The sequence below is a fragment of the Emydura macquarii genome, unplaced genomic scaffold (genome assembly GCF_026122565.2).
Source record: "Emydura macquarii macquarii isolate MOO-44397 ecotype Brisbane River unplaced genomic scaffold, CSIRO-AGI_Emac_v2 contig_1043, whole genome shotgun sequence".
In the NCBI taxonomy this organism is placed as follows: domain Eukaryota; kingdom Metazoa; phylum Chordata; order Testudines; family Chelidae; genus Emydura; species Emydura macquarii.
The window spans coordinates 18,715,078-18,736,753 of NW_027131180.1; the positions used below are offsets into that span (position 1 = coordinate 18,715,078).

Here is a 21,676-nt window from a genome sequence, read left to right on the forward strand (position 1 = left end):
GGGTCATATAGAGTACCTAGAGAAAGAAAAAACTCTGGATAGAGGCAAAGCATATGCTGTGGTTTACTTAGCAAACCATAGGAAGATGTAGAGGGGCAAGAAAAATACATTCATTGTTTGGATAGGTAATGAACAGTTATAATCAGAAAAGAAAAAGTTTAGAAGAGAAAATCTACCTCTACAAACACATCTCTGAATGTGTATGGCATTGGTGGAGATGAGGGGGTTATTTCTAGAACTGTTGACATCTGGCATAAGCTGTATAATTCTGACCTTTAGGATCCAAATGGGGCTGTATTTTGTTCTCTGTTTTTGATCTTGAGACCCACTGCGGGTGGTGATTTCTTCACTTCTTGTCTGAATTGTGAGATAAAAATAAATGGCTCCCCTGCTTCCTTGATACCACCTCCTGCCTGTGACTTTTCAGTTTCACCTCATTACAGGAAAATCATTTTATTGTCACATTTGCCTGGCAGCTGGAATTCTCTAAATGAGGTAAGCAGGGCTCAAACTTGTTCTCCCTTCCCTCAGCAAAAATCTCATAACATACGGTGCTACATTATGTCTCCAAGCTTTAAGTGAAGAGGAAAATAGGCATCTGGGCTGGATTCATTTGTAACACTGTGCTTGCTGGATTAATATAAAAAGACAGATGAAAGAAGACACTTTAATTACTTCATCCTAACTTTTTATTACAACATCAAGTAATATGGTGCATTACAGAAGAAATAGGACTGGAGATAATCATAAGGATGAAGCCACACACAAGCTCATTGTTATATACCTGCCAATGGGGTTTTAAATATTCTGTACATGCATCTTAGTTTTATTTCTTAATTTCCTGACAAATCACCTCAGAACTATCACTTTAAACTACGAGGTAGCTACTAAGACTGGGATCCCGCCTTTTTCTTCTGGAATTTTCTGAACTGAGACTGTATAGCCACTGCAGCCCGCTCTGTCTCTGGTGCATCCATGTCTATGTCAAAGTCCTCTTGAACTTTCTTCTGTCCATCTGTCCCGAGAAAATAAAAAACAAATCAATATCAATTTGAGAATATGGTAATCAACAGCAACCCGAGATCGAAGTCTCTCTCCTCTGTTTCTCTCACATGGTCTGTCTATGAAGCCGCAAAGGCTATTCGAGAACCAGAAGGCAACTGTGACCGAGTGGGTGGGCACAAGAAGCTGAACTAGCATTCTGGTCACAGCAACGCCAGTTAACTGCTTAGGAGTAAACCTGATTATGATAGCCCTGCCTAACTGATAGATTGGGGCTGGGGCTGGAGAGAACTGCAAGGCTAATTAACCCATTAAAGGCACAAGAAGAAAGCCCCACTGGTGAGGGAGCTCTCAAAGTCAGTCCTAAGGAAGCGATCCCACCACACCTACAGGGCTGAGCATGACAAGCTGTTGCACAACACTGTAAACGAAGCATCTGTGGTGCTCACAAGAGGAGAGTCTCCAAGCAGTCAGTGTGTACAGAGGAAGGCAGGATTGAAGTGCCTGCCCGGTTACTGCTACCATTTACAGTTTATATGGCTGTCCAGCTCCTCCTTCCCAGATGCAGAGTTTGTGATGCTGCTAAGCTCTACTGCCATGTAGGGTAATTTGGCACTGAAGAATGACATCAGGACGGTGCTGAGCACACACAGCATCTCCCCAACATGACAATTTGGTGGCAGGTTACAGCCTGACTGACTTATAGAAACTGGGAGGTCCAAAGAGAGCTCTCCTTGACTGAAAGGTCCAGAGGTCAGTGCACAGGCAGAAATAACTCCCCCCTCCCTGCCCAAATGCAAATCAAGGGAGACACTTTAAAATCTATTATTAAAATGGAAAGGAGCCCATCCCCTACCGCTCTTTTTCCCTCCCAGTGGATGAGAATTATTGTAGCTCTAAGGTTACTTCCAACCTCTCCATTTGCCCCCTGCCTCACACACTTTTTCCTCCTTTGAAATATACACCTTCCAACAATCCAGCTCTGCTCTCCTTCTGGCTTTGTGTGTGTTGCTTTCCTATACTGCCCTCCCAACTCCCCCTGCTTTGCCTTCCTCATCAGCTTTCATTCTTGGCTCTTCGCTTTCCTCTATTTTCATCCCTTCCCCTCCACCTTCATTCTGATTGCTTTCAACTTCCATTTTGATGATCCTGCTGCCAGTCGTTTCGTCCACCTCCACATTCATTTAACAGCCCTAGAAAAACTCACCCTAATTGCAACTTTCTCTGGACCAAAAAGGTCCATAGACAAGTGAGTCATTCCTCTAGCTTAATCGCTCTCCCTTCATTATAACCTTGTTTGTTAAAATTACTTATAATCAGAGTGATGTTCTAAATATAGCAGAGCGCTAATTTGAAATAAGATCTATTTGTTTGCCGTCTTTACCACACAAGTAAAATAAAAATGTTTTTTGTTTTCAAGGTTATTTTACCCTTTTAAAGTATTTCTAATAAAACTGAAATAAAATTTGAAATAAAAAATCATTTTGAGTTGAAAAACCAAAATATTTCCTTTTGAAAATGTCAAAAGGAAACATTTTGACTTCTTTGGAATTTTTATTTTGAGGGGTTCGAGAGTTTTGACTGAAACAATGTGGTGAATTCAACATGAATTTGCAAATAGTTTCAACCTGCATTTTTTGGAGGCGGCAAAAAATAAATAAAGCTTCATCCAAAATTTTTCACTCTGGTCTAGTAATAAAATGTTATAGCCAAACTTAACACTCAACCCTGCAATGGACACCATGCCATGGGACCACTGTGCCTTCAAAGAACCCTAATGGCCTTAGTGGGTCCCTGTGCAGATTCAGGGGTCCACTCATTCAGAACAACATATCTTGTCTTGCCTTCAGTTGTAATCTACAGTATGTCTAGGGCAGAGACCATGTCTGCTGTCTCTATCTCTTACAATTTTATCATGAGTCTTGCAATATTTGATGTGTTTCTTAAAGCCCTAGATCCCGGACTCATGGGACTACACCAGAAACTCAGCTTTAATTGAAAAAGAATAAGGAAGTATCTGGCCCTCACAGTAGCAGAGATAAGCTTAAAATCTGATTCCTAAAGGTGCAAAAGTCAGAGGGCAAATAAAAGAAATGCCAAATGTATTATTTTTGAAATCTCATGTTTGGATTTAAAATCTCATCGTTTTAGAGGTGCCTAATTCATAATTTTTTAATACTGAGGTGGAAATACTGCATGTCTTTTCAGCTGATTACTGAAGTGCCTACCACAGTTCAGATGCTATGGGTCCCACTCAGTCATTCTTATGCTGAATAGAACATTAATCCAAAACAATCATATTGATCTCAATGGAACTACTCAGAGTAAGGTACTCTTCTTCATAAGTAAGCAAAATGCAATACAGTCCACTATCGATAATGATTATTAATAATAAACCAATATGTTGACATTATTTTATTTTTCTTTTTATTAAGGAAATTATTACAGATTTAGAAAACAAATTCTGAAACAAATTATTTAAATTTCAAGAGCTCTTTCTCTATTTTTTCTTGTTATCCAATCTGTAATGGGGTATCTACCCCACACAGGTGAACAAAGAATTAACAGGAGTCAGAGCTCAGTTACCCCACTCCGCTGTATCTGGAGAGTATGTCAGACTTGATTTGTTATTAGAGCCAGCTGGGGAGGACCTGGGTCTTCTTTATAAAAGAAGGAAGTGAAAGTTACAGGGAAGGTCCAGCAGCGGTGCCTAAAATAGAGAAACCCAGATTGAAGAAGGCCTGAGGAATGGAATTAATCCTTGAGGAGGCCCTGGAAAGGGGGCAAGGCACCAAAGAGGCAGTCCTGAAAGGGCGGTGTTCTGGCAGGGAAAAAAGGAACTGAGAGGACCTAAGGAGATGCCTGGGAACCAGAAGAGTGGCTGTGTTAAACGCAGGCTGCAGGGAGGCAGTATGAGGGGCTGGGAGGTAGGATGTGGCCTAGGAACACTAGCAGAGACCTAGGCAGGGGCTCATGTACAGGGGTTTACAGGGGCTCATGCAACTTAGGGGGCCCCTGGAGACTCAAAAATTTGTATCATTATTAAGGCTGTGGGTTTGTTGTGATGTGAAAAAAAGTCATGGAGAGTGTTTGTCCTTTTGGCTTGTGACTTTTTTTTTTTTTTTTTTTTTTTGGTGTCCATGACTTACCCCGCACTAGCAGCACCTGTGTCCTATGGAGCTGGTGTGAGTGCCCTACTCTGCCTATTGTAACTTGGCATGCAGGATCACAGCACCACTCAGGTTTGGCCTGCCCAACTCTCCATCATGAGGGGACAGGTGAGCCAAACTTCAGCAAGTGGCATTGTGACCAGGAGCACTGGGTCACAGAACTGCTCAGGTTTGGCCCGCCTGGCCCTCCATCATCATGATGGAGAGGCAGCTGGGACAAACCTGAGCAGTGCTGCAACCCTGTGTGTCAGTTGCAATGTCCGGATCGGGGCACCAGGCAAAGCGCTTTGGGACACAGGAGCTGACAGAATTGCTCCTACTGTACGAGTGGTGGGGGGCTTGCAGACCATTCCCTCGGGCCTGTATGCTGCACAGTGCTGGGATGAGGGTTGTGGTGTGAGAAGAGGGGTCCTGCTGTAGGTTCTGCCCAAAATAAAAACCTGCAGTGGGGCCTATCTTTCTGTTCCTCCCCCACTGTCCAGGGAAATCAGTGCATCTGAAGGAACAAACCCAGTTGCTTAATACAGGATCCCTGGTCCGGAAACCAGAGCAGAGAGTGGGCCTGGGTTCCCCTACCAGCCCCGAGGATGGGACATACAAGCCTGACATCATGACAATTGAGCCCCGAGTAGGGCTGATGCAGCCTCAAAGACAGGCTGAGGAATAGCCCAAGAGAGAGCAGAAGGATCTTTTCCATTGGGACAATTTTTGGATTCTTAGTTGTTTTCTTTCTCTTTCTTTTTCTAAATCACCTGGATCTAAATCTAAATCATGACTTGGCTGGGGTCACAAGAAAAGGCAGACCACCATGGGCCTGGAGCAAACATTGGCAGAGGATGCTATCCCACACCCAGCCATGAGAGGGAACTCCGCAGTGCGCCTGCTCTCCCATCAAATATAAATTTGCAGTGGTAGTTTGGAAGGTAGTTAAATCATGAACAAATGTTAATTCTGGATGTATTTAAAATACAGTGATCAAATAATTTCAGTTATAGTAATATAGAAGAAATGCTTATTTTGCTGAATAGCAAATTTTTTTTGTAATTAGTTGCAAGTAGCTAGTTTTTAGAAGAAAGGCCTGTTTGGGATCAGACAATAATTTTGGTTGCATAATGCAATCAAAAGTTTAATTAATTAAATTAAGACTACATGGTGGAAAATGAAATCCCATTAGTATCACTTCTATAACCTTTCCATCCAAGAAACTCAAAGCTCTGTACGCACATTCGTTCATTAATCCTATGGGGTATGAAAACATAATCTCCATGTTATACAGGAGGAGACTGAGGCAGGAATTTGCACAGGCTCACACAGCGTGTCAGTAGAAGAACCAGGACCAGAACCTGGCTCTTATGACCTCTAAGGTATGCCTACACTGCGATTAAAAAACCTGTGGCGCTGAATCTCAGAGCCCAGGTCAGCTGGCTCGGACATGGGCTGTGGGACTATACAATTGCAGTGTAAACATTTGGACTTGGGCTGGAGCCCGGGCTCTGAGATGCTCCCTCCTCACGGGGTCTCAGAGCCCAGGTTCCAGGCCACGCCTAAATATCTGCAGTTTTATAGACCCACAGCCTGAGTCCATGAGTCGGTCCATGAGCCCAAGGCAGCTGACCAGGGCCACCCATGGTCATGCCGCCAGTTTTTTATCGTAGTGTAGATGTACCCTGAGACATACTTGCTCCCCGTTACAGAAATATGAGTTTTGATGCCAAGGCCCAGATCCACAAAGAGACTTAGGTGTTGCAATGCTCACCGTAATTTTTAGACGCCTGGCCACTTAGTGGAATCCATAAAGCCTGAGTTAAATGACGAGGCTCCCCATACAATGCATGGGGAGAGATAAGCACCTGAAAATGGGATCCACAAAAAAAGCCTGCACACTAGGCAGGGAGCTGCCTAAACTAGCCAAGAACAGGGGCTGACAAGGAGGGTGTGTCCTAAGCCCTACCCACCTATATCTGGGCTGAAGGAGATACCAGTGGGAATCCTGTACTGGAGTCAGGAACCTAATCTGTTTCTTACAAGAACAGTGCCAGCAGAGGGCAGTGAGAGGGAGAAGGGAAGGCTCTACCTTATAAACTTTAGTCCAATGATTAGGGAATTAACCTAGATAAGGGAGACCCTGATCCAGTTCCCCCTGCTGCCTGATGACAAGAAATTTGAACAGGGGTTTCCCACCTCTCAGGTGAGTGCCTGGCTATTCTGATGGAGGTCTCGCTCTCAATCTGCCCTGTTGAAGCTGTCCCACTGTGTATAAATATGCATTGGGCCAGAAAGAGGCAGCACCATGGGGACATTAACAAAGGGTATGTCTACTCCTAAAATGCTACAGCAACGCAGCTGCAGCTGCACAGTTATAGCACTTCAGTGTAGAGTTTGTCTTCACGTACAGTGTGACAGGGGTGCCACTATAGCACTTTAGTGAAGACACTACTACGCTGATGGGAGAGCCCCTCCCGTTGTTGTCGTTAATCCATCTCACCAAGAGGTGGTAGCTGTATCGATGGGAGAAGCTCTCCCATCAACATAGCACTGTCTACATGGAGGGGATTGTTCAGTATAACTACATCAATCAGGGCTGTGGATTTTTCACACCCCTCAGTGACACAGTTATACCAATATAGGTCTGTTGTGTTGACCTGGCTGTAGACATTACCTACACTAACAGGAGGGGTTCTCCCATCAGCATAAGTAATTCTCCTCCCACGAATTCGTCCATGGACCTAGTGTTGTCTACATTGGGACATAGGTCAGTTTAACAACTCCACTCAGGGGTGTGGATTTTTCATACCCCTAACAGACATTGTTAAACCAACCTAATTTTCCAGTGTAGACCAAACCAGAGAAAGGTTAAGTTCCTAATGAGTTTAGGTGCCTATAGGGTTAGGTGGCAGCAGAACAGGACTTTGTGGATCACAGCAGCTCCTAAATCTGGGTGTTAGATGCTTAAGTCCCTTTGTGTACCTGGGCCCAACTGGCAAACTGGTAATGAGAGCTGGAACAAAAAATTGTGGAATATTTCCCCACTGTAAAATATAGCTTTTTGACAACTGTTGGTTTGGGGGTTGTTTTGGTTTGGGAAGATATCAGTTCTGCAGTAAAATTATGGTTTTCCCACAGGAAATATCAAAATGAAATGAAAAATTTCCTTTAATCTTAGTGTCATTTTGTTTCATTTTTTAAACAAACAGAAATCTGAAATGACATTTTTACATTTAAACAAACACCTTTCATTTTGTTTCAAATTTACTGAGATCTGAAATTCTTCCACCAAAATATTTCAAATGAAGATTGTTCATTTGAAAGGTCCCATACAAAAAAAATGGTGTTCTGACCAGCTCTACTAGTAACCAGATTGTGGATAAGAGGTACTAAGGATAGAGAGACTTTTACAAGATTATGGGTCACAGAAGTTGTCCATTAAAATATTACAATAAAACTCTTCCAGCAGGAGTGGACTATACAGTAGTGAGGAATGTTCTTATTTTATCAAGATGTTTATATTGGAAATTCTAAGGGGAAGCATTTAATCTGCTCTGAAGTTGATACACTACTTTTGGCAGCCTGCCAATTGCTTTCCATTTCTACTGTATCATGGCAAACTTTTGGCTAGTGCTTGGCTTCTCACTGTAATTATAACCGTGAGACTGAACATTTAAAAACAAAAATAAATAACTGTAGCTCAAGCTTTGTTTAGGCTTTGCACCAGAGAAAGACAATGACCATAGCTTTTGCTTAGTCATTTTAATAGAACAAGTTAAGCTGTCAGGAAAGAATGAAAACAGACAACTAGTTTCATACTACGATAGTACGAAACCTCAACTGGACTGAATCATTTCCTGCGGTGGCAAAGTCTTGGTTGCTGTACTGGCATGAAGTTCTACAGAGTTCTTTCTTGAAGAATGTATAAGATTATAAAGTCCACCAACTGTGATATCCTTTCTTTAGGCTCTCTGAACTAAATAATCCTCAATTGATGTACATCAGCAGAGCTCTATTGAAGTCAATTGCACTACACTGATTTACACCTGCTGAAGATCTGGTCCTACCCTTTCTATTTTTGGACCCATTTTTGTTCCTGTTAAAGTCCGTAGTAAAATTTCTCACTGCAATATTGAAACACGGGAATGATCTGATGATATGGAGACAAGACTTTCATTTAAACTCTTAGATTTAGAATTTAATAGTATTCAGAAAAGGATTATCCATGCATGTGGGTAATGAGAACATTCAGTTATATTAAACAGAAGATATAGATACTGTGATCATGTGTTTAAATGCCACAATGGCAGTGACTGAGTTACAGAGAGCCCAGTTAGACCATTCTTTGGCAGTTTGAGAGGAGACATCTAATCATGGATTAGATTTCATTGGGGAGAAGTGGGCTGGGTGATTCTTATAAAGGAAGGATGACAGGGCAGGAGAGATCTAGGAGAGAGTTTTTTCTGCTCTCTGGCAAAGGAACAATAGAGGGGCCTGTAGGAAGAAGATTGTACACTCTGGGACTATCCCTAAAGAGAGAGGGCAGCTAAGGAGAAGACTCCTACAGCAGGCCTGGGAGAAGAGAGACTCAAGGAAGGAGCCCTGAAGATCACTGGCTTTGGGGGAAGTAGGCCTCTAGGAAGACTGCCCTAGGAGGCAGTACTCTGAAATAGAGTGAGGAAGAGCCTGCGGAAGAGCTGAAGAGTTTGTGGAGGATAGATTCTGGAAAGGATAGAAGAGTCTTTGTTCCTTTGAACTGGGGTGTTGTTACTCCAGAATGTGCGGGATTCATTTTATGACCTGGCTGGAGGACCAAGCCACTGCACAGACCACTGGAGTCTAGAGAAGGGAGAAGCAGAGGGGCTTCAATGCCAGGTTTCACCATGAGGAGGTGTTCTATGATGATGCGTCTATGATAATATATATATGTTTTATTTTAAAAGGGTTATAAATCCTCACGATTCTGGGCACTAACCAACCATTAACTGAAGAAGGGTTGGAATAAATTTCCCTAGTAGGCAGGTTATTCCATAATTATCCATTGCAAGGTTTCTTGAAGCTCCCTCTGAAGCACCAATTGGCCACTGTCAAACATTGGACTGATCTGGTATGTCCCTATGTAGAATGAGTCAGACAGACACATGTGGTCTTGTTTTAAAAAGGAAAAAAAAAAAAAAAAAAAAAAAAAGATGTGTTCTTAACTTGTTACCTAACTCACTTGAACTAACTCAAGGTAAAATCTTTAACATGACAGGCTAGCTGTTGTGAAAACTAGAAACTGCCCTGTGTTTAGTTGGATTTTACTGCAAGCTAGCTAACTTGAGTTAAGATCACACCCTTTTTCCCTGTGAAGACACATTCTAATGGTTTTCTATGGCTGTCAGCAACATTAGACTCTCCACAGAGAATTATGTCTTATATAAAATGCAACACAATATTCACAAACCACAGACTCGCAAGTTATTAAGACTTGTCCACGGCTAAAATGCTCAAATGCTGGTACCAGCACAAACAACAGTATTCCCCTTCTCTGTCCAAAGATTATCCCTCATCCCCACTTTTTTATTTTATATGGGCAAGTTAAGCTGAGTCTCCCAGTTATAACACCTCACAAAATGACTTCACATAGTGAAACATCTGATGGCTGCAATACTATATGATCTGTATTGGTCAGTTTGACAGCACCTCTACAAGTAGATGGTGCTATATCCTTATCTTAGCATAAAGTTGTTGTGTTGTATGTTATGTTATGTTTTTGTTGTTGTTCTGACCTGGAGTGGTTAGCAAGTTCAATCCTCCTTTATGTACTGGAGTTGGAACTGGAACTTGCAGTGTCCTAATAAATCTCTGTAATTCTATAAGTATTACAGACCTATTTATTCCATTTCCAGAACAAACATTAGAATATTAACCTTCTTTTGTGCTTCAGAAAATTATAATCAATATCAAATACTAAATGGTTAATGAAACTTTGTCAGACTCTTCCTGTAAAGCACTGACAATCCTTGTACACACTGAAGCTTCCCAGCTAACTCCTGAGAAATGTGGTGCAAGTGTAATTACTCACAAATGCCTTTGGCTAACTTTTAGATTTACTTCTCAAGTCTGAACCAAAATGAATGCTGACAGCACTGGAAAATGGAAAAGCATTAGCTCTTCCTTAAGAGCCATGAATACAAAACAGCACTGTGAGGCATTAGAGTAAGGGGGTATAGGGAAATACACTTTTCAAACAATGTTCTTTAAGGGGCAAAAACTGGAGAGTTAAACCGGAGAGTTCCAGTTCACTCTTTATTCTCAGAATAGCTCCATGTTGCCATAAATGAAGCAAAGATGGCTTTTCATTTCTTCTAACAACATTCGGTATGAAACTGTACTGGAGCATGAGCCAAGAAATGTAAATAGTAATGACACTTCAGATCTGAAGTACCACACTCTCTCTCCTTATCCCAGTAAGGATCACGAGGAGTTACAGAAATGTGTGTAGCATATACCCAAAAGAATACATTACTTTTCAAGGGTTGAATTGCAGCAATTAGCAACTGGCCCAACTAAGGGATGGGGAAGAGTGTTATTACCCCCAGAAAGCTAACTCACAATCAGATTTTTGCACAAGATAAAAATGTTTTGCCACACTGAAATATGCTGCAGGCCCAAGAACTACTTCCCAATTTAATTTGGATTGAAGGATTCCTGTCCTTTGGTTTTGAGAGTGTTTGTTTAGATATACATCCAAAGACTGCCAGTTTAAAACAATCAAGAAGTCCTATCTTTGCCTTAGGTAGGGTCAATGCCTCCTCAAGTGGCCCAGTGCTCAGAAGACTACACAGGCTGCACCATCTTTTATGCGTCTCTGACCCCAGCCTGTTAAGCCACCCAGTACAAGCCAGGGTTAAAGCAGACCAACACTGAAGTGGTGCGCTCCCATTTCTGGTCTTTGGATGTTACATCCATGTGGTAAAGTGATGTTGCATCTTCTCCTGTGATGGGACAAGAGAATAACTAACTGACCAAAGGCCACAGCAGCTCCCATGCAGTCTCGAAGTCTGCCAGATAGTGTGGATGTGTGCACAGAGTGTGGAGCAACATAACAGGCAAATCACAGTCCTCCCAAAAACACTCTCCACTATTCAGGGCCAGGAAGGGGGAGATTACTGACAAGATCATTCTGTTTTCCCTGGGTTTAGACTAGGGGAGGGAAGCCAGAGGCAGAGTATCTATCTTTCCCTAGAACAGAGAAAGCTGGAGGTGGCAGACTGCTTTTTTCTATCTCTGTCCCCCTGGATGGGAGAGGGAGCCAGCAGAGGGACAGCTCTAGAAGCTTAAGAAAGGAGGCAGATAGGGTCACAGCTGGGACAGCTCTTCTCCCATCGGTTGCTGGTGCTGATCCATCCACTGGCAGGAAGGGTTGGAGCCCTATAAACTCCCCAGCTAGAGACAGCATGTCCTAGTCCCCTGATGCAGGACTGCAGGTATTCCTCCCTGATATGTCCTCATTTTACCAGACTGTGGACAGGCAGGAGGGAAACTTCAAGAAACTGAGCTCTTCCATGCCGAGGGAGTACACAATTTCTGGTTTTAGCAGAGGAGGCAAGCCCTGTTCCAACATGCTCCCCCCTTTCCTTAGCCCTTGCTCAGCTTCACTCACTTGCTGGTAAGGTGCCAAAAGATGCAGCTGAGCTTATTGACTCAGCAATTCTAACATGGTGCTCTCTGTGATGTTAGGCTCCTCTTAACCTGACTGATATCAAAGCACATGCCTTTGTGATCTCACCGGTTCAGCATCTCTAGCTTGCTGGGGTAATTTCAGGGCACAAGTTTCTGAGAGGGCTCACATTCCATACTTCTAGTATGGGTTGATGTCAAGGCTCAGGCCTCTACAAAGTCACCAGCGCAGAAGCTTTATTGAGTCAAGGAAAATACCTGTGATATTACTGGTTACCAAACTTGCTTGTTTGCCTGGTCAGAGAACAGGTTTTTGTGGGGTTACTGCCTTAGCACCTCGATCTTATTAGTCTGGCCTTGTCTTCTATCAGTTCTATGGGTCAACATTTTTAGCTTCCTGGGCTGATACCTAAGCACAGACCTGAGAGGTTACCTACTCAGCATCATTGGCTGGCTGATCTGATATCAAGACAAAGCTCTGTGAGCACCATGACTCAACTACTCCAGCTTGCTGGGTTGAACTTCTCTAACTTGCTGGACTTACATGAAGAACCAGATTTCCATGAGTTTTCTGGCTCAGCGCTTGCCGGTATAATGCCAAGGCATAGGTCATTGTGAAATTACTGCATGCATGAGAGGAGCGTGACACTATCTCCTATTTATCCACTTTGGGGACACACCAGGGGAGCAGTGCCTTCACATGCCTGTCTGCAGTTGTCACAGCCAGTATATAGATTTGGGGGGCAGGCAGGGTGAGAAATGAAGCTCCCTCCCCTATCCCTGCACAATGCTACATTAGAATTTAATTCTAAAAACATGAACCAAAACAAGAATGTCATTATCATTTTAAAGGAAGGACATTCCTACCAACTAGTTCAGGAGCTACACAAGAGCTTTCCTACTAACACATTAAAATTATCCAAGGTAGTGTACACACTGATACAATTTTGTTGTAACCATCCTGCTTGGTGAGATGGAGTTTTCTCTGCACATTAGTATATTGGTTCTGGTTTCCTTGCCTTGTGGTATTAATAACTTACATATTCAGGTACCAATTCCAAATTTCAAAAGCAACCAGTTTTGTTTGGGAGTGTGAGGCTGGGTTTTGTTTCATTTTATTTCTTTTGCAGTGGTTGGTTATTTTGAAGGAAGCAGGTGCCTGCATGTTATAACTTCCACCCAGCAATCATCACCTACACCTGAACTGCAAACCTTTGAACCTGCATCTCTAATATGACTGCACATTTACAGTATGAAGGGAAATAAAGATTGTGACTAGTGATCAGGTTAAATGTACAGCTGTTTATCTGACCAGTAGCAAGCAGCTCCTTAATATCCCTAGAAACAAAAGGGAAAAGAATTAACATCTCTCTGTTACAACTGTAAATTACCATTTGGTATAAAGATGACTTCATTAGCCAGCCAGAATCCCTTTTTGTCCTCAGATTGACCTTTACTTTGGTAATGGTCTGTCTGAGGAAATGTGAAAAATTAGTTTTGATGTAGGGAAAAGATGGTTGTTCTTTTTATGAGTTTAAAAATGTTTTTTTCAGCATGAGGCCTTTGAAATGTCTGATTAATATTTCTTCTAGTTGTAATAACATTAGAGAGCAGCAATATTATTTCTGACACAAGACAAATGCAATATCTGAAAATTATGTATAATTGGATAAAATATGAAACAAAAAAGAACAGTCATAAAGATAAATTTACAAAATTCTATATTAAACTAACATCTAACCTGCTAAAGATGATTTCTTCAACACTTAACGTGGTGACAAATATTGTTTGTATTGAAACATTAATATTTAAAGTAATTTCTTACTACAGACATAATTATATTGAGGCACCATTATAGACTTTTTAAAAGGCTTAAAAATATGAGATTGTGCCAACTTGGATTGGACCGATTGTGGGGGTAAAGTTATACGCATAATTAAAATACCAATACAGGGATTCTGCTTCATGCAATGATGACCATGTAGAAAATGTGAATTGTAATCACCACCTCAAGTTTGTAATCTCAACAGATCTTATTAGCTAAGGTTGTGACTGATCAGTCCTCGAAAGGCTAGCACATAGGGAAAACTCAGGGAGCTGCAGGAAGTGGTGTTGATGGTCACCTGACAGCACTCCCTTTTCCATCTGAGTCACTATTAAACGAATTCCTGACCAGCAGGTACTATGCTCCTGAAGGTTTTGCACTTATTATGAGATGAAAACCCAAGATCCTCCTGACCACTTCTAGTCAGCTCAAGCTCCTGTGAGACTCTTTGTGGGAATATGAGCATTAGCCCAATGTCCTGACCAAGTTTCAACTAGGAATTTTCATACTGCCTTATTAAATTTCCTGTACTGTTTCAAATGGATAGGGTATTCTTCTTGCTTTCTGTCTAAGCTGCTGTACAGTATTGCTGTGTAGAATTAAACAGCTACTTGGTTCTGCCTCAGAACTGGATGCATTTCAGCAATGTGTGAGGTGAACCTCCCTCTCTCCCTACTCTGGTATATAGTAAACTGCATTAAAATTACAAGCTATCGCTTTAAGTGCAAGAGGTTTCATGATCCTTTGTGCACACTAATGGAGTCTGTATGGAAGTGTGCAATCTGGGCCTAGCAGCAGTCCGCAGAAAGCCAGCCTACGTGTTTCATTATCAAAAAATGTGGCTGAATGCAGGGTAAATTGAACAAATGCACTCCTCTGTCCATGTATCTTCTCGCCTAACTCCCCACATTTCAGTTTTCCTGGTGTCCCATCAAGAAGTCCCTCCAGGGAACATGGACCCTCTGATCATGATACAGCTTCCTTAATTTTACAAACACTGTTATACAAACACTAAAAACAAATAATTGACAGTCAGACCCCCCACTATGTGTCACTTCGGCCAGAGGTTGCTAGCACGTAGCTGAGTTGAGTCTCTTCTTTACCAAAGACTCAACAGGTGGCCAGACCAGCACTGACCTATCTCTGTCTCCCTGTCACCTGTCTATGAGTCTAGCAAACTGTCTCTGTGTGGAGTCTCTTCCCTCCTGTGTGATTGGCCTCCAAATGGTTCTCTGTCTTTCTGTTCTGTGATGATCTCTGTAGACCCTTAGAGTTGTCTGCTAGTGCATGTGTCTCCTGTTCCTTTATATCACTTGTCCCTCTTGCACAGTCACCTCATATGAGCTCAATGCCACTGGACTCCTCACAACTTAGTTAGTCCATTCCTTCTATCATTAGGAAGGACAAAAAAGAATTTGAAGAACAGCTAGCCAAAGACCCAAAAAATAACAGCAAAAAGAATGTTAAGTACAGTAGAAGCAGGAATCCTGCTAAACCAACCAGAGGTGACACAGGATAATCGAGATGCTAAAGCAGCACTCAAGGAAGCTAAGGCTATTGCAAATAAACTAAATTAATTCTTTACATCGGTCTTCACAGCTGAGGTGAGGGAGAGTCCCAAACCTGAGCCATTCTTTTTAAGTGACAAATCTGAGGAACTGTCCCAGATTGAGGTGTCATTTGAGGAGGTTTTGGAACAAACTGATAAACAGTAATAAGTCACCAGGACTAGAAGGTATCCACCCAAGAGTTCTGAAGGAACTCAGATGTGAAATTGCAGAACTACTAACTGTGATATGTAACCTATTATTTAAATCAGCTTCTGTACCAGATGATTGGAGGATAGCTAATGTGACACCAATTTTTAAAAAAGGCTCCAGAGGTCATCCTGGCAATTAAAGGCCAGTAAGCCTAACTTCAGTAGCAGGTAAACTGGTTAAAACTATAGTAAAGAACAGAATTATCAGACACATAGATTAATACAATTTGTTGGGGAAGAGGCAACATGTTTTTTTGTAAAGGGAAATCATGCCTCACCAGTCCACTAGAATTCTTTAAGGGGGTCATGTGTACCAGTGCATATAGCAAGGGTATTGTATGTTACCTAACTTCACTGTGTGTCTGACGTGAAACAGAACGTATTATTCAACTGATTCATATATTACTTCTATTGTGGTAGTGCCTAGGAGCCCTAGTCATGAACCAGAACCCAGTGTGCTAAGTACTGTGCAAACACAGAACAAGTCTCTGCCCACAGAGCTTACAATCTTTATAAAGTACATTAAGTGCTTTCAGAATGTAAGGTTTAAAAGGAAGACCTTAGTCCTTATTCAAAAGTAGAGTATTGAGTACTTTGGAAGATTGTGCCATCCTGGGAATTTAACAAATTTAATTAAAAGGACTTCACACAAATTATTAATTGTAATGACCAATAGCACACAAGACCTTGCATGAACAACAACACAAAAGAAGTTGTTCATCCTCAACTCTAATACAGCCTCCTTTGTGTTATGACTTCCATGTTTCTCCAAGAATGCCTCTTTTACTTTGGCATTCACAGGATAGTTTAGTGAATACACTCAGAGAAATGGAGGTGAGTAGGAAGTACCATACAAAAGCAGCGGAAAAGATGACATACACTGCAAAAGTAAGAAGAGACAAGGAAGATGACACAGGTGACAGCAGAAAACTTGTCAATCAGGAAAATTAGAGGAGTCCGTTTGAAAAATTTCAGCGTAGAGTCAAAAGGAGTTTCTTTAAATATACAAATTTCAGGAAAGAAAAGATAAAAAATTTATTCTGCTCCATCTTCAAAGTGGCAAATTAGGAAAGTTTCAGGAGACCATTGTACACCAGGATAATTCTATTAGTTGCTTATGAGAAGTTAGTTTAACTTTTCCTTATAACTTAAGTAACTATGATATACTAGAGCTTGTAACGGTTACAATGGTATATTTTTCTTGTAGAAAAGTCTATCAGTGTGTGTTGATTATAATGTAATTAATTGTACAGTCATCAGTGAATAGGGTGAGGCACATCGCCTCTGGGATTTGTCATTTTATGGCAAAGTAATTGTTGCAGGGAGTTATTTCATTATCTCTACATTTTTTTATATGATATCAAAGAATGGCTCCCACAAACGATTAAATGTAAGGGGTATTTATTTTATTGGGCAGATTAAGAATAAAAATGAGTGGGGGCAAATAAAAGCCCTAGCAAATTCTCATTACTGATTTTAAATGTAAACACTAAAAGTTTGGTATCAGTAAACTCAGGCACTGCAGTCTGTTGGGGAATGTCACAAAGTCATTATGGCACAGCAACAGTTTAGAGGAGCCAGTTCTTCAGGAATTATTTTCTGGAGAAAAACTACCAAAAGAAGGCTGGCCATTTTCCCCCTGCAGCCCACCATGTCCTGCCAGCTGAACCTAGGAAATATAGACTCTCCTGAATTGGCAAAGATGTGGTGACGATTGATTACTAGTAAAAGCAGTATCATTGTACCCCAGCACAAAGAATGATGAATCAGCTCCAAGGCGATTCGGTTGCAATCTGGGCAAAGACTTTGGAATACTACTTATCAATTGATTTGAAAATAACAAGGAGCACTCCTTGAATGCTCATATAAATTGACCCCTTTAAAGAAGTTTATTTAAATCTTCTACAGTAAGAATGGCATTCACTAAATGAAGGGTACAGGTTATTAGTTCCTTTAGCTGCCTTGGAAACTGGTATCTTACAGATTCTTCTACCCTAGAGCAAAACAACTTCTTCTGGTATCTTGGGAAACTTCTAGATAATTTCCAGTATTTTTCTTTTGTCTTGCCCATTATTTGAATACAGGAATCAGTTTTATCTTGGCCCAATTTTATCATACTTCCATTGAATACTGAAGACCACCTTGCATGTTTACTTTCTCTGCAGACTGGCATTATCTAGCTTTCTGGGGAAGAGGCAAGCACCAGAGGAGAATGCATGATAGCACTGAAACTAAGAAAGTTGTGCAAGGAGATCTTGTCTCAATGTAGTACTGAAAGAAGGTGAGAAGAAGCCAACGGTTAGAGAGTACTGTAAGTGGATTCCATGGAAGTAAAAGACAAATTATGTGCAGAGGAAATATATATTCTGTTTAATCTAAATATCCTACAAGTTAAAAATAATAATTTAATACTCACAAAAGATTCTATACTGACAGCATTAAAAACTCTGACCCTCCTATTTGCCCCAGAAAGGGACAGATTTTAAAATGGACAGAGGTAGTCTGTGATTCCTCACTTTCCCCAACCATGTGCTTCAAACCCATTGCTTGAGGTGAAAGGATAGCTCAGCTTCTGTGTGGAGTCAAAAGCAAAACTAGGGTCCTCTGCTGCTATTGTAGGGGTGTCGATTATGGGGGCGACTTTTTCCAAAGTTCTTTCACATTTACTGTCTGGTCGGCATGCTTTGCTGCTTTGTCTTTTTTCCTTTCCTGCAGTTAAGCAGTCAAATCCATCGGTGCCCTTTATTCTCCTTTCAGTTTAGATCAAGGATATGAAATGTTAAAGTTGCTGATTGGACATAGGTTGAGTATTTTCATGAACAAAAGTTAACTTCAAAATTTTCAGCATAACTTGGCAATGTTTCTTCTATTTCTATAATCGGGGATTAAAGTTAACAGCATAATGAGTAAGAGAAAATACTTCATGTGAACAAGGACCCAAGTGACAGTTGCTGTGGAAACAATCATGGAATATACTGGCCTATGGTGAACACAAAATCTTCTGTACTATGCTGCTAACATTGGGCCAAATTATGGCTTCTCTTATGCTCATGCACTGTAGGGTGGAGAGGACTCTGGGGGAACTTTCTTCTGTCTAGCGCACCCATGCAAAAGGCAGACATCACTGGCTGCGGGTCTGAGGACAGCAAGCAAGAGGAGATGGAATGGGTGTGCCTAGTGGAATCACAGCACAGCCTGTTTGCTCATTAGAGTGGACGTACAAGGCAGTGGGAGGCTGGCTAGCACCTTTTTAAAGGTATAGCAAAGAGTGCTTCTCAACATGGGCCTGATTCAAATGTCTATTGCATCAAGAGCCTCCTGTGCACTTGAGATAAGTCCCCCATATTATCCATCTACAAAGACATGGCAAGTATCTCCAGGCACTGCTGCCCAAGTAGGGAATCTCCTCCCTACTGGAATTCACCCATCCTCCCATGCTGGGCATGGTTACCCACTGAGTTATGCATTGAATATTGGTTGGTATTCACTATATAGTAATTACAAGCTTCACATGAAAATTATGTAAATATTTATTTTAGTTTGTAGAAGCCCAAAATAGGCAAATCATTGATTTAAAGTTAATTATTGGTAAATTTGCACAAATGTCATGTGATACTTTTTTTTTTACACTAGAAATTCATATAAAAGAAAAAAATTATTAGTGGCCACAAGAAAGAACGTGAAAAGTGTCACTCTTCGCCATAAAACATGAAAATTAGGTGTTCGTAAGAAGATTAAAATGTATTTCTTCCCAGTCTGAGCTCTAATTCATGCATTTCAAACAGGGATCTTGAGGGATATACTGTAGAAAGAATCCACTGAGGCAAAAAGTAAATTAACTCCCAGAGAAATAGCAAAGAGCACATACTACAATTTATTGTTGAGTGCAAAGGAAAAACAATGACAATTAATAGATTATCTAAAAGACTAGAATATGAATCAAAAAGGACATGGTGTCCTTCCCAGATGCTTTTTCATTACTTATAGAGAATTACTACATTGCTGGCAGATGCCTGGAATTCTAACAAGTCAATACTAGAGCTCTGTGGGATTTCTCTCTCCTGCCTTTTGTGTCTATATTGAGTGAGGGTTGATGATATAGGATAATGCAATTTTCCAAGCCTTTTCTTAAGCAACAGAGACTAATGAGCAAGGTCAGGCACCAAAGGCACTAGAGAGCACTTACGTCAACCATTTATTTTTCCGTCTAATGAAAAATAGAATTTCAACTTTTCTTTTACATAGGGAGCACCGAACCAGCATCTTCTTTTCAACTTGATGTTTTTGAGAAGAAAGTGTAGTACACCAGGGATTTGGAGAAGGATTGTGCCCGTCTGAGGCACAGTACCTTCCTGAGTTCCCCTTTGGGTGAAGTGATACCATACTGCCCCAGTGCAGGGTCTGCCTTCAAGATAAATATAGGCAAATAAACTGCAGTAACAGTACATTAAAGGTGATATCATGATCAACTGCTTCATGGAGTATGTCCCTGATCAGCTCTATCCTACCTGCAGCCCTTATGCCTTGCCCAGGCACCGGAAGGGAGAATGTGTAGTGATGTCACAAAGGGGGAAAGACTTCATTAAACTCTGCTAAAATGTTAGTAAATGTCCACTGAGCATAACCAGAAGTTCAACCCCTTATGGCTTTTATTAGTGAATGGAAAAGTGTATTGTTCCATATCTCAAAAATGAAGAATGGATTTTGCTTGAACTTCAAAAAAATCACCTTCAGGCAGAGAAATGCTATGAAAGTACATGAAATACTAGAATGGTAATGCCCAGAAAGGTATTTCTTAGAAAAAATATGTCCACTATTTTATATTCTTATGGATTTACAATGTTTCCCTGTTATTGAAAAGGAGAAAAAATTGTCTATTTTTCAATTTTTCAAACCTTTGCAATGAGGAAAATGTAAAAGGTCCCTGTGTAAAGGGGATAGGAAAGCAAGGAAAATTGTGGTGACTCTGAGATTATGTCTATTTCTTTTCTCTTCACTGAGTTTTAGCTTGGTGCCTTTTTAAAAAGCTGCCATTTAAAATCTATTTTATCAGGGAAGAGTGGACATTGATTTAACAAAGACATTGCAATCACAATTAGAAAGTATTAAACCCAGTAGGAGCCTAATTGAGTTCAGGGAATAAAGGTTCTCCCCTCGGCTAAGTGGTTTGTGTGATGTGCAAAAACACCAAAATAAATGTTAAGAATATTAATGGTGCAAAGTTAAGTACTCAGAAGTTAAGAAATACCAGAATTAAGGATTAATTAATGAATTAATTAATTAATGAATCTTCATAAAAGTTAGGTAAAGTGAAGGGATGGTAGTATCCCCATTTTGTAGATAGAGAGCTAAGGCATAGTCAAAAGTGGCTGCTAATTTTGGATGCCCAATCTGAGATTCCTAGGGCCTATTTTTCCCCCAGAGTGCTTAGCATTACATATGCCCATAGCACAGCTCCTCTTATTTTCACTTGCAGCTGTGAGTGCTCGGGACTGCTGCAAGTCAGATCCCAGGGTATCCAGGCAGGCATCCAGAAAATGAGGAACAGACAATGAGTGACAAATTTAGTTTAAGTGACTTCACTGGCATCACACAGGAACTGTGTGGCAGAGTAAGAGAGTAAATTCCAAACCTCCAGGGCAACATCAACTGCCTTACCAATGAGACCCTCCTTTCTCTTCTCGCACTTCCCTACCTCATTCACTGAAAACCTTCCAATTTATATAACAAATAAGGTAGGAGTTCCTGCAAACAGTAGCCACCCTCACTGCATGACCCTGATTCATCCCCTGAGTTGAATGAGGCAGGGGACCTGTGGAAAAAATAGTATGTGATCAAGTAGTTAAAGACTGTATCATGATACATGTGCATAAGGGGGCTGAATTAAGGTTGCATAGGCAACCTTAATTCTGGATTTTCCTAACTTTTGTGTTTTACGTGGCAACCATAATATTCTTTTAACAAAATGTGTGTGTGTGTGTGTGTGTGTGCACGCACAGACATATGCAATTTCCCTAGTTTTTTAAAAGCAAACTAATCTATCACGTGGAACCATTTTGAGATCCATACAGGTCATAAGCACCTTCCTCCCCCTCGCTTCCTCCGACTTCTGTCATTAGAGCTAACAGAGTGACTGATAGAGTAGTAGTTTGTCATCCTCTATTTGGACCACCACAAGAGGATGAAATAGCCACACTATGCTAGGGGATTCCTCTTACTGTTTTCCTAGTCTCCTTGTCCAGCCAATCTTATTCTCCCACCTGCCCCTTA

At 41.1% G+C, this 21,676-nt stretch overlaps 1 protein-coding gene across 1 annotated transcript in view; it reads right to left on the reverse strand.

Annotated features, from left to right (window-relative positions):
- Nucleotides 1–666: 666 nt before the first annotated feature.
- Nucleotides 667–21,676, reverse strand: part of PCP4 (Purkinje cell protein 4) — a 62,723-nt gene continuing 41,713 nt past the window's right edge. Inside the window, exon 3 of the mRNA XM_067545336.1 lies at nt 667–1,015. Coding sequence (XP_067401437.1) covers nt 888–1,015 — 128 coding nt within the window. The 3' untranslated portion in view covers nt 667–887. The remainder of the gene's footprint in view (nt 1,016–21,676) is intronic.